This window comes from Serinus canaria, chromosome 8, assembly GCF_022539315.1.
Source record: "Serinus canaria isolate serCan28SL12 chromosome 8, serCan2020, whole genome shotgun sequence".
In the NCBI taxonomy this organism is placed as follows: Eukaryota; Metazoa; Chordata; class Aves; order Passeriformes; family Fringillidae; genus Serinus; species Serinus canaria.
The window spans coordinates 27,859,903-27,877,696 of record NC_066322.1 but is presented as its reverse complement, the minus strand read 5'-3'; the positions used below and the strand labels follow the sequence as shown (position 1 = coordinate 27,877,696).

General features: G+C 43.2%; 1 protein-coding gene across 4 annotated transcripts in view; it reads right to left on the bottom strand.

Annotated features, from left to right (window-relative positions):
• KIFAP3 (kinesin associated protein 3) overlaps positions 1-4,288 on the bottom strand; it is a 67,073-nt gene extending 62,785 nt beyond the window's left edge. For 2 of the 4 annotated variants that reach the window (XM_050977422.1, XM_050977421.1), the window contains exon 1: positions 4,166-4,251. In XM_050977422.1, coding sequence (XP_050833379.1) covers positions 4,166-4,197 — 32 coding nt within the window. In that variant the 5' untranslated portion in view covers positions 4,198-4,251. Of the gene's footprint in view, positions 1-4,165 lie in introns of all 4 variants that reach the window. The other 2 variants (XM_050977420.1, XM_050977423.1) reach the window with 2 other exon arrangements.
• Positions 4,289-17,794: the final 13,506 nt, after the last annotated feature.

Genomic DNA, 17,794 nt, shown 5'->3' with positions numbered 1-17,794 from the left:
CAAATATCCAAGCCACCAGAGCTTTACTCACAGAAATAAGGAAATAAATGAAAGAAATCCTGTTCGACATCACCACAATGAGTAAAAAGATGCATTTCACCAAGCAGGTGAATTTCCCAGTAGATTCCCCATTACCTTGTCAGTATTGACAAATCTTTGTCTAGAGGTCTTTACTTAGTGCAGTCCTCTACAAATAGATTTTTTTTTGCCATTCTCTTGGCTAACTCCTAGTAGTTACAGCTCCCTGAGACGAACCACAGATAATTTGTATCTCAATTTAACTATTCTCTCTTGAAACACAAACCTCTTTGCTACTGTTCTTCACCTCACTGTGCCTGCTGCCAAGCTTGAGGGATCACAAAAACCAGCAGCTGCCATCAAAAGATATAAAACATGTCCACCTGCTTTTATACAGCTACAGATCCTTGGGAGAATTATTCCCCAGGGAAGCACTCCGGTGTATGCCAGTGCCAAAAGGGCCTGTCCTGCTCTCTCCTCCTTCATGCCAACAATTGTGTCCATGCAGATCCAAGGCTCCTGAGAAAAGGCTCAGATGGATGAAGACACACCTCATTTCTGTTTTCAAGCAGTGGCAGAACCATGTCCAGAGAATACAGTGACCCATTTTTATTTATTGGTAAAGATGACACTTGTCCCTTTTGCACTTGGTATTGCCAACTGAATATGTACAGTCATGCCATAAACCAGGCTGCTAAACACTGCAAATTAAAACCACCTCCAAAATGTGGGTTTAGCTTTTGAGATGTGGAGTGGGTTTTTTGTTGGGTGTTCAGGAATTTAGACAAATCATGTCCATAAAGACAATTACAAGTGGCTTCACCAGGAGTCATATCAGCATCTAGGAGATAGCAGGTGGCCAAGACATTGGGTCAATTAGATCAGGAAAAATGACTTCAACCTCATAAAGCTGGAAATGTCAGCAAATCCAGATGCAGCCTGTGCTGTAACCATTTTCAGCAGTAAATGTTTGAAATGTGTCTCCATCTACCCAGCTCCTCTGATGTCCACTTTTCCTTCTGCAGGTACAGCTGCAAAAAATACCTTTGTCTTGAGATACAGCTGCCCAAAAAGCCCCACAAACTACAGAAAGGTCTGCTGTGGGAAGCAGAGTTCAGCTCAACTACCAGCCTTGCAAGGACATAAAGCTACACAGAGCAAACAAAGATTTCTCCCTAGTGCTGGAGAGTAACAGTTTCCATGAAAGCAGAGCAAAACTCCCTTTATGACTTGAGATTTTTTTGAAGAGACTGGGGCTTGTTCCCCTTTAACAGTACCTTGAAGCAGGTGTTTCATTACAGTCTGTTCTCACAAGGTCCAGTGTTTCAGGAAAGCTCATGGCAAATCTACTTCAAAACAATCCAGCTCTTACTCCCCACCTCCAAATTTATTTCTCCTACTTTGAGATCTATCAGAAGATGCCAACTGCAAACACTCAGGCTCCTGACAGCCAAAGCTCTGGTTAGGGACAGCTTAGTAACATTTACAGGTATCAAGAAAGGATGGGTAGAGAACAGTTTGGTAAAGTTTTACAAGAATAAAGCTGGACTAACAGCTCATCATTGCCCAAAGTTCCCATGTTTGCCCTGCTCCTGGCAGTCCCCTTGGAGTTCAACATGAGAGCTCATCAGTCCCTGTCACAGTCAATTCCAGCAATCCAACAGAAAATTCTCCATGTTTTGGAGAGGAAGTTTATCACTGTGTAACAGAACTAAAGTGCTCTATAGAAAGGAACAACACTTCCTATTTCTCATCAGGGAAAAGAAGGAGTGGAACCTCCTCCTTTTGGCAACAGTAAACCACTGATGAGCTTAGCAACCAGGAGAGTCTTAGCTTAGGACAGTTTTAGGACTTCCCATATTTAATATTTTCTCTCAGAGGGATAGATGGGTAAACTGAAGAACTTAGAGCTACAGAGATTTTCTGCCCTCTCACACTGACAAACACCCTCTCTGCCTGAGCTATTTCTGAGCTAATGAAGTCACTAATAAATACACAGCCAAGCTCCCTCTCTGAAAATCCTACCTTGTGAAGGGATCTTACCTACACTAAAATGTACTCCCCAGCCACTGAAGTTGTTTTTCATTTGGAAAACGCTGCATTCAGATTGTCAGCATCACAAAGTAAATCTTCATTTACAGAATAAAAATCCCCTCCTCTCCCTGAAAACTTCAAACATTTTTACTGATTTTCTACACACCCTGAGTCTGTAAATCACATCACAAAACATCTGAAACTGCAAATATTATAATGAGTAGAAGCAGCAATGCACTGGGGAGCTCTCATGCACATCAGCCTGTCCTTTCACTTCACTGCTTGCTTTGTCAACAAGAACTCAGTTCAGTTCAAGGTTTAAAGAGGAAGGCCTTTTCTACAGACAAAAGCTGCAAGCTGAGCTCACATAACCAAAGCTGGAATGTTAATATCCTTTATTAACTAATTTCTTTAGAGGGAAAAAGCAAAAGCAAACTATCCTAATGAAAAGTGGCACAAACCACACGTGGCTGAAAATCCAATAACAAATCCCAGCAAGTCAGACTTGGTGGGAGGGGGAGTGCCCATGCAGGGTGACAAAGGGAAACAGGGAGCACAGGAGCACCAGACTTGCACACCAGCCTGGCCATGTTAAACAGCACAGCAAGTAGTTTTGGGTTTGTGCTCCCAAAAAAGAGAGACACCTACACCTGTTGCAGGGATGGCTACAAAACAAAGATTCCTAAAACATCACATAAGATGGCACAAACTGAACAGGTAAGGCTAAAAAAAACCCAGGCACTGCTCTAAAAGTTACAGCTGTTGATTTAATTAAGGGTGGCATTTGATTTTTACCGATCATGGCATTGCTATGACAGAACTGATGTTCAAAGATCATCAGCAGGGGTTTTTTTCCCTGCACTGATTCCAGGTATGGAGCCTAATATGTGGCATATAAGTAGGGAAAAACCAAAACCTAGACAGTCTAAACGGGAAATTCTGCAAATACTAATAAATGGAAAGGAAGTAAAAAACAAGAGCAGGAACTCTTTAGGATTCAAGACAGGATGGATAAAAATCACCAGCATGGTAGGAGGAAGTGACACTGTCCACACATGACACCTGAACAGAGGCCCGGATGACCTGGCATCTTTTGGGACTGATTCACTTTGCTCTGAAACAACTGACAGAGATCCAAGAGCTGCCAGCTCAGGCCCTATTCTTTATGCTGACTGGTCTTGCTGACAAACAGACAGATAAATGAAACCATTCATTCATCACACCTGCAACACCAAACCCCGATCATACACTTTATACCCCACAGTCACCTCTTCCATTCACGCCACTTGTCCTGCCCAATCTGCCATGCCATACTTGCATCTCCTCTGCATCAGTCTCCCAGCTGCTCCTTGAACCCGGCTATACTGTCTCTTATCCCAATCATGATTTCCAGAGCAGCCACCTGCACCTAATACACAATGATCAATGATGAGCTCTCCACTCATCTCCTAATAGCACCTATTCTCCTTTCAACCTGCTGTCACTTCAGTGCCTCATCCCAAGCACACCATAAAATGCCACCACAGCCATCCCCAGACCAGAGCAGACTCCAAACCCCTCCTTCTCTCCTTCAGCACCCACACCACCACTACCCTGCCTTTGTAACCTTCACTCATCCTTAACCCTCCACAGTCCTCATCCAAACCTTCTTCCCAACACTGAGGCAGGCTGAGGGGGGACTGCCTAAACAAATCTGTCTCCCATTCCCACACCCCTGACCCATCTCACCCAGCACTACACAGCCTCCAGCCAGCTTCCACACCAGCCACACCTCAGTCGCCATACCTCCACCTACCTCGTCATCACCCCTCCCAAAACACTCTCCATTGCCACCTCCCCAACTATAATACCCCATCCATCCCCAAACCAGTCCTCACTACAACCTCAGCCTCACACTCCACCCCACAGGCCCCCACCACATCCTCAGCTCCCCTACATTCCCCCACCCACCCCCTGCAAACACCCCGCGACACCTGCGGCTCCCACCCCACAACCTGACACACTCCATCCCTCGGCACAAGCTGCCGTGCCTTCCCCCCCCGCCGACACCCCCCACCCCGTTCATCCCCCCCAGAACGAACCACCGCCCCTCGTGCCCATCCTCCCCGGTTACCTCTTGAGGTACCGGGCGTCCTCGCCCTGCATGGCGGCGGTGAGGGGCGGTGAGGAGCCGGGAGGGGATGGAGGGGGGGCGGCGGCCCGGGCAGGGCGCGGCCCCGCGCGCGCGGTGCTCGTTACCAGGGAGAGCGCGAGCCCCGCCCCCCCCCGCGCACGCGCGTTGCCCTCACCGCCCCCCCCCCCCCGCCTTTCCCTCCCCGTTAGCGCCCCCTGCAGGCGCGGGGGAGGCGCTGCCCCGCCGGCTGCCGGCCCCTCACGGCAGGGAACAGGCGCCTCCCGTTCGCTTCAGGGGGATCGGGGCGTGAAAGGAAGAAGCTGTGTTGTTGGGTTTTTTTTCCCCCTCGTAATATGTACACAAAAGTTAAGTTTTTAAGCTTGAGAAACGCTGAGTTTCTGGGCGTCGGTATGATTCAGATTATTAGGCACTTGGCTGAGAGTGGAAGGTGACCTGACAGTACAGTGGAGGCAGGTGGGTTGGTACCCTTTACTTAGTCTCCTGTATTTGTTTAATGCTTATTGTTTTGAAATTGGTATGCATCACTGCCACCTCCTTCCAATTTGTGAAATGGTTTTTCAGCTAATCAGCAAGCTGTTTTTGGTGAGAGGTGCTTCAGCACACTCGATCAGCAGGAGTGAGGGAGAATCTCAGAATGCTCACAGAATCACAGCACAGCTGGGTTGGAAGGGACCTCTGGAGATTGTCCCGGCCCAAGGCAGGGTGAACCTGAGCAGGTGACACAGGGATGCACCCAGGTGGGCTTGGGATGCCAAATTGTGAAATGGTTTTTCAGTTAATCAGCAAGTTGTTTTTGGTGAGAGGTGCTTCAGCACGCTGTGAGCAGCGGGAGTGAGGGAGAATCTCAGGATGCTCACAGAATCACAGCACGGCTGGGTTGGAAGGGACCTCTGGAGATTGTCCCAGCCCAAGGCAGGGTGAACCTGAGCAGGTGACACAGGGATGCACCCAGGTGGGCTTGGGATGCCTCCAGAGAGGGAGAATCTGCAACCTTCCTGGACAGCCTCCTCTGTCATGCTCAGTGCTAAAAACATCCTCATGGTGAGGTGGAACTTCTCATGTTTCCATTCGTGGCTGTCCAACTTCACCCTGTCACTGGACAGCCCCAAAACCATCTGGCACCCTCCTCCTGGCACCTGCCCTGGAGACATTTACATGGATTGATGAGATCCCTTTTCTTTTCCAGCTCCAGTCTGTCCTCACCCAGAGATGCTCCCGACCCTGTGCAGTATGTAGAGAAGGATGGAAGAAGGGCTCTTGTGGTGTCCTGCCCCATTATGGCCACCTGAGCTGGTCCTCAGCACCAGCTCTTGGCCAAGCCCAGCCTTCAGGCAGCCTTGGTGTTTTGGAACATAATCTTCCTTTTGGGTCACTGACACACAGAGAGCATGGGGATGACATAGCTGTAGCTCCAGACTCAGGCAAAGTGGCTGCAAATCCAAAATCATGTTGGAAAAGTTACATCTTCAGCCAGCACCTGAATTTTCTGTCCCTTGATCTTGTCTCCAAGCCACTCTAAAGAACAAGCAAACAGCATCATACCCAAGAGGTCTCAGAAAGGTCCTTGATGGGCTGTAGTTTTCTGGAGTACTCTTTACAACTGAAAATTCTGTCTACCCAGAGTTGTAGGGGTAACGCAGAAATAAATAATAGACAACAAAACCTTTGGTTTTTATTGTGGCAAAATATTAAACATAAATACTTAATGTCTACTGATCCCATTAAGGACTAAGAATTTTTATACTTTCATAATCTGTAACAGAGCAGAATAAAATATTTTGTGGAATACACACAGTGCCTGCCTTTGTTTTAACAGAAAATGGAAAAAGAAAGTACCTTGTGAAATATGAAGTGCTACCTTAGTGCAATGAATTTACAAAACATTGCTAGAACATAACACCCTTGTTACTAGGCTTCTTCTATTTTTATCACAGTAATATTGTCATTAAAAAAAAAAAAAAACAACACCACAACCACACAGCTACCTAATCAGAATGATAATTCTCCCGTGATTTCAGCAGCTCTCCAGATAAGCATAAGCCAAACATTAAACTCTGAAGCCATAAAAATAGTCTGATATTTACTGAGCACTAAGTACCTGACAGTCTTCATTTATTGGACTACAAATTTATCTTATTTATCTGGTCACATATGCCTGTGATTGGAGTCTAGTTTTAGACACCTATGGAAAGCAGGCCAACGATTACAAGATGAGAAAATACAAAAGAATGTGAGAACTTAAAAAATACGAGTAAAGGAACATTTATTCCAGTTAAGTGTGCCATGATATTTGGGCTAAAATTGGCTGATTGTCAGGACCTGAAGGGACAGCAGAGCCTGGAAAAAGCCCAAGTGAAATAAATATCTCAGCTTTGTAGGTATTGAGCCACCAGCCCTGCCAAGATCAGACAGTTCTGTGGGGCAGTGACAGCCAGTTGATGCTGGCTTTAGAAAACCACATGGCATAAACACCAAAACCCCACACATTGCACAGTGGATTCTCCTAAAATTAAACTGTAGAGCACGTGCTGCCTGAGGTTTTGTTCTGCAGCCTTGCCCCAAGCTTCTGATGGTGTTCTGCACAACTCCTTACATCCCTGTCCTAACAGTGGGATGAGGTTTATGGGATGGGACTCTGGAGATCCCCTCACCTGCATGGTAGAAGTACATATGAGGAGGAGGAAAGAGAGGGTGGCATTTGAGGCAGAAGGGTGATCAGGCAGAAGCTGGAATACACAAGATTTTTGTGTTTCTACTTAGTTCTTTTGTTTGGATGCTTTTGGGGTAGTTTGGCTTTTTTTTGTGGAACAGTTGCAAGAAATATGGTTCCCTTTCAGCTTGAAGGAGAGATTTTTTTTTTTGTAGTGAAGGAATATAAAGGAGGGTGTGAAAGAGCTTGGGAGCTGCAGAGAAAATCAAAATAGGAAGAGAATGGTGGAGAAAGTTGCATGAGGAGGTGTTGGGCAAGAGGAATGAAGCAGGTGGGTAAAAAACAAGAGGAAAGAACTGTGGAGTGTTCCCATATGGGATATGTATGTATGTGTATGTGTATATATATTTATGGTAGAATAAGCACAGATGGAGTAACTAACAACATCTTTATGCAAAAACTCCCAAATTTATATTTTTTGGTCAAGCTGCAGACATGTTATGAACCAGATGGACAGAATACACTCAGTGACATTGGAGCAACACCCACCACACTGCCTCATGGTAAACTTGATTTTATTTCTTCTTGTTTGTTTTCTTAGTATTGAAAAGTACTGATGCTAGCAGTGATTTTTAAGTCAAAAAAGGTGTTTCCATTGTCTTCAATGAGCCTTTGATATATGACAGACTGTTGAGAATGCATTGAGACTGGTTTCTTTTACATCACTGTGAACAAAAAATGCAAAACAGCAAACACTGTTATTCTGTAGCAAATGTAATTGTTGAAATGTAATAGACTAATCTCTTGTGTCTTGTGGAAACCAAAGCAACCCTGAAATTTGTAATCTATCCATCAAAGACTTCATCTTGCTCTCAGGAAAAAAAAGAATCCAGTGGTTTGTAGGGAAAAAGTCATGAATATGGGATATTTGAACTGTGCATAAAAGTCCTGAAGACCCTTTATTAGCTAAAATAAAGTGGAGCACTCTGAAAGGATGACTTCCAGGTAGACATGTTAGGTGATCAGGCTGTGCAGCTCAGTGGGGGATGGAGATGATGTTGTTCTGATGTGCAGTCACACAGGAAGGGACTGAGGAATGGAGGTAATGAACCCTGGGCTTGAAAGTTTATACTAGCAGGAGGAAGTGAGACAAGGCAAAGCAAAATCTGATCTGCAAAGGGAAAGTCTTGCTTAACTCCTCTGGATGGAATTAATCTTGGAGCACAGATCAAGGTGATTCTTGAATGCCTTTTTGATCAGCAGTGACAGTGACATCTGCACAGGAGAAGGTCATTTTCAGTGTGACACTTGGTTGTGCTGGCAAATCCTGGGTGCTTTTTTTATTCTTGAACGTGAGACTTCACAAAAATGAGAACAAGAGAACAAGATCCTCCATGAAGAGCTTGGTTGTGTTTTATAACAAATTTAAAAGACAAAATATTTTAAATATATTCAAAATACATTTTAAATATATTAGGTATATGATATAAAATATTAAAACATATATTATATATCATATATTTAAATTAAAATCATATATATCAATATATATTGATATATTAATTTTATATTAAAGTATATTATTATAAATATCTTGTAAATATATTAATATAATATAATATAGTATAATATAATATATATAGTATATATAATATAATATAGATATAATATAATATAATATAATATAATCTATAATATAATATCTAATATAATATCAATATAATATAATATAATATTCATATAATATAATATAATATACTATAATATAATATAATATAATATAATATAAATAATATATATAACATAACATGGCATAATAACACTGAGCTAAGTAAATGCATTAATTTTCAACTCTTTCAAACCAGGGAAGAAAATTACCTGTAGGTTTGCATTGTTTCAGGTGTAAAAAGAAACATCTGAAGATGTGAGAAGAAGCAGCTCTCTTCATAGAGAGTTCACTGTAGAGCAGAGTGTGCTGTTTTCTCCTTTGGCCTATTGAAATCAGAATTGCTGCCTTCCATGGGACTGATCTTTGATGGCCTTGTAGCTCCTTCTGGAGCTGGGGTTGTGGTACAGTAACCATCCACATGGATTTCCATGTGCCTGACTCCAGACCAGGCCTTTAGGAGAGAATTTTCCTGTGAGGAAGGCAGAACAGCACCTTGTACACTATCATATAATCTTGGAATCATGCAGGTTGGACAGACATTTAAGATCAATCCCAAGAATAAACCTAACACTGCCAAATCCACCACTAAAGCACATCCCAGTGCCACACCTACCTGCCAGTATTTTCTGGATATGGATGTTCAGTGTTTGTGCTGCACTAGGATTTGCATTTTCCATTTCTCCTCTTTTTCTGGCAACCAGCATGAAAAGATTAAATCTAGAAGGGTCCACACCAGAAGGAACAGATGGCTTCTCTCTGTTTGTGTCATCTTGTGACCCCTGATGACAATGAGGGGGATTTCTTGTGCAAAATCCTGGTTTTGCTGAAATCAATGGGAGTTTACCACTGACCCCAGTGGGGACAGAATTTCACCTCTTAATGTTTATTAGATGCAGCAGGCAGAAAGCAGACTCCTAGCTATAAAGGCTGTGACATTTTATGGTTCTGACTCTGCAACCACTCAAGCACATGGTTAATTTTGCCACAGTAATAAAGTTAAGCACTAGCTAAAGTGTTTTCAAGGAGGGGTCTCTTTTACACTTGAACAAGTCTATATTTCATCATGAATCAGGAATTCCTCCCCTTCAAAAGAAAAGGATTCTGCATGTGATCATCAAATTGTTTCTACTTTGCACAACAATAATTGCCCTTTTTTCAGTTTTTGTCCAAAAAAAGGCAAAGGGAAAGCAAGGAATGACTACCTCAGCTGAAGTGGTGTTGCTCTGGTGACATTTGCCTTAACTCATTTCAAATGGATTCAAGAAGGAAATATCAATTTTTCAATATTAATTCTAAATATCTCAGACTCTGGCTATTTCATTTAAAAAGTGAAGATTTTGCACAACACTTTACAGCCAAAATATTTTTGCTAAGCTTTTTAACTATCGTGGACAACACCAGCATTGTTCTTCATATCCAGAAAAACTCTTCTACTTTAGCAGTATTGGTTTCCACCCAATTTTAGCCAAAGCACATCAGGAATGTAGCAGAAGGAAAGCACAAGGAGAGGCATTCAAGCTAGCTGAATTCAGACCTGAAATAAAGCATAAAATTTTACTGGGATAGCACTTAAAACATGGAATGACTTACCTTAGGATTTATGAGTTGATGCTTCCCCATTATTACCAGTCTTTATATCAGGAGTTTAAGAAAGAGAATGTGGGTGAGTGTAGAGTAAATCCTTTCCCCGGCTCTGTCCTGATGCTAATTTGTTTTATTTCCATCGTGGAAGGAACCAGCAGATGCTGAACTTGGGTCTGATTTAGTGCACTTGCCCCTTCGCCCTGCTTGGTGAGGGAAAAGCAGAAGAGCATTTGGAGCACCTGGAAGAGGCTGTCAGAGGAGGATGGTGATGGGGTGGGGTGGCAGTAGAGAGGTGGAAGGGAACATGGGGCAAAGAATATTCCTTCACCCTCCCAGCTGTGCTTTCCAGGAGTCTGGAAGGGGCTGGAGGAAGAAAAACCAGGGACTGGTCTGGCTGGCTCATGAGTAAGAAAATAGGAGAGCCCAGGAGGTCAGCTCTGGAAATTACTGGTTCTCAGAAGCTTCTGGGTTACAGTAATGGAGGTTTTACAGTGCTGTTGAGCTGTGTGTTGATAAAACAATCCTTCAGCTTTCAGCTAATTTAGTTACCATCTGTAAGCTGTTTAAGCCATTCCCCTCATTTCACTTTCCCCATTTAATTTTGGTCTGTATGCTTTTTCTTCATTCCACCTCCTAGATGTGCATCTGTGCAGGCACAGAGAAGCACATAGGTGTGTAACTGAGGATTTTAGAGCAGGAAAACACCACTGCCACTGATGTGCTTTGTGGGCAGGACAGGGTAATGCTGCATTACTGTAACCCATCCACACTCTGCTTACATTTTGCTGTGGGGACCCATGGCCTCTTCCTCATACCAATGTATTTTGTATAGACACAGAAAGAGTGAAATACATTTCTTACATCACAAAATACATTACCACAAAAGTGCTTTGTGGTACAAAACTCCAACATTGGCATCTGTGTAGATGTCTGAGTTTTATTTTGTACAAAACTCAGTTTGCTACTGGATTTCAGATTTCATAGGCAGCGTGTTAAAGTTGTCCTTAGCTCACCCAGCTGAGCATCTCATATGTTTCATGAGATTCCCCTGGCAAGGCATAGTGAGGTGAGCTAATTAGTAGCATTCCAACATATCCTGGGCTTTACTGGCTAGTAGTGAAGAATCCCAAAAGAAGGAAAGCACTGTAATTGTGCCAGATCCATCCTGTGTTTCCTATAATTTTGCTCTAGAATTATTTTCATACATATTGTCTCAGTGCCAGTGCTTGTGGTCTCTGAAATTAAAAGCATTTCTCATAAAGGGGATTATGAAATTAAAAATATTGCTCGTAAAGAACACATTGATCCTCACTGGGAGGATGACAGACATAAAACCATCAAATTACTGATGTCACTAAATAAAACTAATTTAGGAGATAACAGTACATTTTTAAACAAATAGTGGGGATGTATTGGATTTACAAACTGCAAGAATTTTCCTTCCCAGTGTGCTCATTCTTCATTTATCATTTTATAAGAAAACCCCTTAAACTGAAAGTTAGTCTCATACAAATGTCACTTGCTAGCTTTCTTGCTAATCCAGAGGAAATATTATCCTAGTGGTCCCTGAGGTCCAATGTCTAGGTGTTGGATACATGATAAACTTACTTGAAGCTTTCTCAGTGAGATATAGTCCTCTGGAGACAGCTGTGGATTTAATTTTTCAAGCTTTAGTACAACCTAACCTCTTAAAAATAAGATTTAAGTTTCCCTTGTCAGGTCACTTAAGAGTTTCTTCTTTATTTTACTTTTTTTTTTTTTATTTCCCTCTTCTGCTACTTGCCCAGGCTGTTAATCCCCAGCCACTGGAGGAAACATTTAACCATCTCAAACCTTTCACATCTTGATCAGTTTTTGGTTCCAAAGGACAGCACACATACATTGGCTTTTGAATTGCTGTAGTCTGAGGGTTTATGCAGAAAGTATCAATGCAAAGCAAACAATTTCCAGTCTTAATCATGTAGATTTCTACATCAGTGCTGAACAGAGGTGGTTTTTGCAAATTTTTGAGCCACTCCTCTGTGTAAGAGCAGTATTTCACACAAAGAGGTGTACTTCTAGTTTATGCTGTCCAGGAGTTGAGTTTAATCTAGTTTTCTTTCCCCTTGATATTTATCACTTAGTGTTTCAGAAATGGTAAATTTAATGTTTCAAGGCATGCACAGAATTTAACTGGCGAGTTCCTGGTATTGAGAATTTCCACACAACTCAGAGCCAGGTTAAGGATGAGGGCTGACCAAGCCAGCAATGTCACAGACACTGAAATGTATCTGAAATGCAAGGGATATTATACTCCTGATACTTTTACTGATCCAAAAATGCTGCTTTCAGCTCCTGACCCCCCTCATCTCCCTGCTGTGCTCACACAAACACATTCACAGGCTTCTGCCAGACTGTTTCTTCTCAGGAGCTAAAGGTGCCAGAGGTCTTTCAAGGTCACTTGTCATATTTGTTCTCTGCAGTCAACGTTTCTTTTTTTCCTTTCAGCTCGTTTTTCTTTGACTTCCTGAGGAAATTAGTTTTATCTTGCCTTACCTATCCATGCATTCATCAGGTTTCTGCTCCCTCCCTCTTAATGCCTTAATGATATGTTGACCAAGTGCAATCACCACTGAAAGATATGCAAGTTAATTAAGTTTCTAGAGATTTGTGTGCAAGTCTGCAAATTAATTAAGTTTCTGGAGGTTTGTGTGCTCTGGCTGCTGGCAGATGAGGGAGAGACCTGTAGTGGGGACTGTGCTCAGGGAAGAGTTAAGCAGAGTTCAGCTCTTTGGCAGCAGAGAGGGGTCAGTCCCTCTGTGCACACTCTCCAGACAGACAGACAGACAGACAGCACAGAGGCACTGCTGGCCAAGCTGTCCCACAGCAGCTCCTATTGTATTTGCTGGGAAATGTCCCGACAAAGGCAGGAATGATGACTCTGACTCCATGTTCTCAGCAGGCTAATTTATTATTTTATGATACTATATTATATTAAAGAATACTTAACTAAACTATACTAAAGAATACAGAAAAGATACTTACTAAAATGCTAAAAAGATAATAATGAAACTTGTGACTCTTTCCAGAGTCCCGACACAGCTAGGCACCAATTGGCCAAAGAGTGAAAACACCTCCCAGCAGAATGCAATGGAACAATCACCTGTGGGTGAGCAATCTCCAAACACATTCCAAATCAGCACAGCACAGGAGAAGCCAATGAGGTAAGAATTGTTGTCTTTTCCTCTGAGGCTTCTCAGCTTCCCAGGAGAAAAACCCTGGGCCAAGGGATTTTTTCAGAGAATGTGAATGCCACAAGTTCCAGCCTGGCTGCAGCACAGGCAGTTTCTTGTCCAGGGTAGATCTTTGCCAACAGATGGCAAGTGAGAGGAGCTATGGGGCTTATTTCAGGTGGAAGCAGAAAGACACACATCTAAAAGAAGCTCTCATGTTGCTTTGTGGCTCACAGAACAATCTGTTTTCCACTTTAGTTCTAACAGTTCTGACTGAAACGACGTTCAGCAGCACTGCTGTGAAATGTGCCTCTCTATCAGATCAGGGAAAGCCAGTCTGCTGTTTGCCCTCCAAGCCAACAGCAGGGAGGGATCCACAGAGCTGCAGATCTGAAAGCCTGGATCTTTACATCTCTGCCTCTGCAAAAAGAGAGGCAGATTGAGAAGTTAAATGGTCTCTCTTGTCCATGGTCTGCACACAGCACTTTGTACAGCTCTGTTGTTACCCATGGCACTCTCTTCTTTCTCAGGGTGGAGTTGCTCTTTTGGAGTTGTGAGGATGTTTACCTTCCACACAAAGGCTGTCCCTGCCTGACATCACCCCTTCCACATCACATCACCAGTGTGTGCCCTGGATTTCCCACACTGAGGGGGACTTCTTGCCTGGGCCTCCTAAGAGTTCAGGAAAATACCTGATCCGGGTCTGTGCTAAGAGCTGGCCAGAGCACATTTCCCACCTAATGGATTTAGGCTGTTCTCTAAATCTGCTGTCAGACACAGGATAACTGGACAGTAGCTCTGTGGTCTGAGCAGATGGGTCAGCCTCATGCCTTAGGTAGGAAGGATCCAGCAGAGAGGAAGTGGAAAGGCATGTTTTTTCTGGCAGTGTTGTGTGCAGAAGGAGCTTTGATGGTGTGGGTTGCCATCTTTCTCTTGCTTTGGAATTGAAAATAAATCCTTGAGAGACTTTTCACCGAAGCATTTCTGGCAGTTGCATGCCAGAGTTGAAAGACATTGAGGCTAACTTATCTCCCACTTGCCCAGTTCTCCCTGAGGGGTTTCTGCATTGCTTTTTGTGCTGTTCCATGAGCGTGCAACATCCTTTTTATCCTTGCTCACCAAACCACAATCCCCTCTGATCACTTCTAAAAACTTTCTTCTTGTGTGCAGTCTTCAATGGCCAAACCAGGCAGTTTCCAGAGCCCCTTCCTCCTTGGTTAGAGCTGTGCTAATAAAAACACAGAGCTGTGGGGGCACAGGAACTGTGCACACTCACATGCACAAGCCTACAGCAGACTTGATCCTGCACTTTCCAAACCCCTGAAGCCTCCCCAGTCAGCCAGGAGGAGGATTTTGTTAGCTTTCACCTCAAAAAGGAGCTTTACCCTGCACTTGAGCCAACAGAGGGCAATAGACTCAAAATTCAATATTGAAAAGAAATGCTTTTAAAAGATGGCTCTGAGCAGCCCAGCCCTTACTGTATCTGGTGTCACATATCACAGTGAAAGGCAGCATTCCATGCAGGACCTAAAACCTTCTCAGGCTCCATCAATTAAACCACCACATCTGAGGTGGAAGAGACTCAGCAAGGAACTCTCACTAGGGTTCAATGAGAACCAGATGTTGTGGGCACAGCTGTCATGCTTCTTATCAAGAACAATAGAGCAGCCCCTGCTGCAGTTTCACCAGGAACCCTGCCCTTCCTTCCCTTCATCCTCAGCACTACTGAGCATCCCTTACCAGAACCAAATAAAATCCTCCTGGCCAAAGCTCAGGAGTCCTCCCCAAATATTGCTGTTTGTGTTAGCAAACTGTTTGTGGATCTCCAAATCTGGGTCCTGCTGGGACTTTCTCTGTGCTTGGGACACGATCTTCAAGCTGCCTCTCCTACACAAGAGTGGCTTCACTCACTCCCTTTATAATGTAATTTATAATGTTGGCACCAGGGCTAGAAGGCTTAGAGGGAAAGAAGTGTGTGTTCCCTCCATAGGAATAGAGCTCTGGCCAATTTCAGTGACATTAATTTTAATATATATTTACCCATAGGGCTCAGATGCCGTGTTTTGTTGCTTTAGATGGAATTCCAGATTGCTAAATTCCAATTGTATAAACGATAACAGATTGCTGCTGTGGCTGCACCCATGAAAGCACATGGGAATTGTGCAGGATATGCCCTGAAGGCTGTGAGTCAGCCTGACCTACAAGCAGTGAACTCTGCTTTGGAAATGTGGTTCAAAGCAAGGGTTTCTCCTGAGACATCAGAAGTCCTGTCCTCCCAAGGCTGGGTCTTTGCCCAAGGATTTGCTTTGCTCTGCATTTCCTTGACACAGAGTGATTTTGCAAGACTGACCAGTCTGCTGGAGACATTATTCTTGTTTGTACTTGTAAATGATAGACTGAAACCAAATCTACCTGAATCCGATTAGAAATAAACAAATAAAAAATTAGAAAACATTTTGTTTGGCCTGACACAGAAATTTTTGTGTATGTGAGAAAAGGGCAGTATTTCAGTTTCTCATCAACCCAAAGCACTCTTTTTTTTCTTTTTTTTTCCTTTTTTTTTCTTTTTTTTTTGGTCAATTCCGCAATCAATTATTTCCACAGTAATAATTTTGAAAACTGCTAAGTCTGATTGGACCCATGAGTGACATTCAGGATTGTGACTAAGAGTTCTGGACCTCAGCAAGTCAGACAATTTGTGCATCCACTGTCATATAGCCGTTTTCCAGCCTGACAGGGGCATTCACTGCTGCTCTGAATGAGCCACAAAAGCTGCACCAGAACATTCCAGGCAGTTGTAAAGGTTACCAGCTGCCATCCAACCTGCAGCTGTTCTTCTCTGCCCTCAGAGCTGCACGTGTGCTCTCTGCCCGTGCCTCCTGTGTGGACATCATCCCCTGGCTCTCAGGAACCCTTAAAAACCCGTTGTCAAAGATAAAGCAAAAATTACTTTCTTTAACTGCATCTATTCCTGACAGCATATGCCAAGCATGAGTGTGAGGGAGAGAAATTACTTTAGAGGCCTTTTTAAGATAAAGGGAAATCCCACAGCAGTCCTGATGGCTTGTCTGTGTGGAAATTGGATTGCCTACCAGGTGTTTTGTAAGCAGAACACAGTCATTTAAAGGCAACATTGACCCTTTGCGATCTATTTGATATGTGGAGCTCGTGCACATGTTTTATTTCTCTTTCTGTGCACCTGGTGTCTTTCAGAAGTACATGTACAGCTCCAATCTGCAGGGACAGATGGTTACCTACTAATCTAAAAGCAAGTCCAACTCCTCCTTAAATATCCTGATGCTCCAACAAGCAGATCCACCTTGGATGTTGCAGCAACTCATCATAAACCATCTGATACTTGATTTTAAATGGGCTACTTAGGCAGAGATGAGCTGCAGGTGTTTTAACAAGAAGCTGCTCTAGCTGATCCCTCATTTTAATTTCTGCTAAACTTCTTGTCACAGGACTGCCTGATCTCCTGGGAAGGAAGAGGAAGGCACACAGAGGAACTGTTGGCTTACCCACATAAATACAAGCACATTCCTATTTTAGACCAAAAGCTGTTCAAGCCAATGACTGTCAGGCACTGGGGATATGTAGACTGTTAGTTTAGTTTGGTCTACTCCACTTTATCCAGAGCTCTGGATTCTCCCTACCACCAAGAAAAGGGCTGGGTAGCTGGCTTCAACTTCAGAAAGAGTCAAGTGCCAATTTGGGGAAGGAAACTAAGGTTGAGATGTGGGTTTTCTCCCATTTCAGCAGTCACACCACAGATAGTGTGGGTGCCATCATGCCCATACTCAAACCCCACACCTGTGAATGCAGATGTGGGATGTGTAACAGTGCTTGAATTGTTCACAGCTTCTGGGTAGACTGATTCTACTCCTGTTCAGAATATCCGTTTAGGAGACAGCATGAACCACTTGTGAGTTGTTCTTAGCACAAAATATTAATATGCTGTTGTTTACAAATAGAAAATGAAGCATCCACGTAGTGAAAAAACCAAACAAAAACCCTAAACAAACCAGCAAACAAACAAAACCAAAAGCAAAACCAAACCAAAACAAAACCAAAAAAATAAAACAACAACCAAAAAACCCCCCAAAACAACAAACCAACAAACCCAACCCTGCTATTTATGTGCTCTTTATCACACAGCTCTGGCACAAATCTGTTTGATCTAAGCTTTGACAGCAGTAGGAAGTGCTTTGCAAGTGCTTTAAAAGGCTCAGTGCTCTTGAGAGTCACTTGGTTATCTGCACTAGGATCTGAGGAGCAAGGGTGTGTCCACAGCAACTCAGAGATGACAGAGCTGCAGCAGGGATTTGATCACATGTAGGTAAAATAATTGAAGTGGTGTTTATGCAGCCTTCTGGAGATCTTCACTCTTTTTTTGTAGGGCAGGGCTGCTGTGAGTCAAACCCACCACAACTTTATCTAAAAGAGTTATAACCAACATTCACCCTGAAAAACTAACTCTGTTTTTTTTTAGA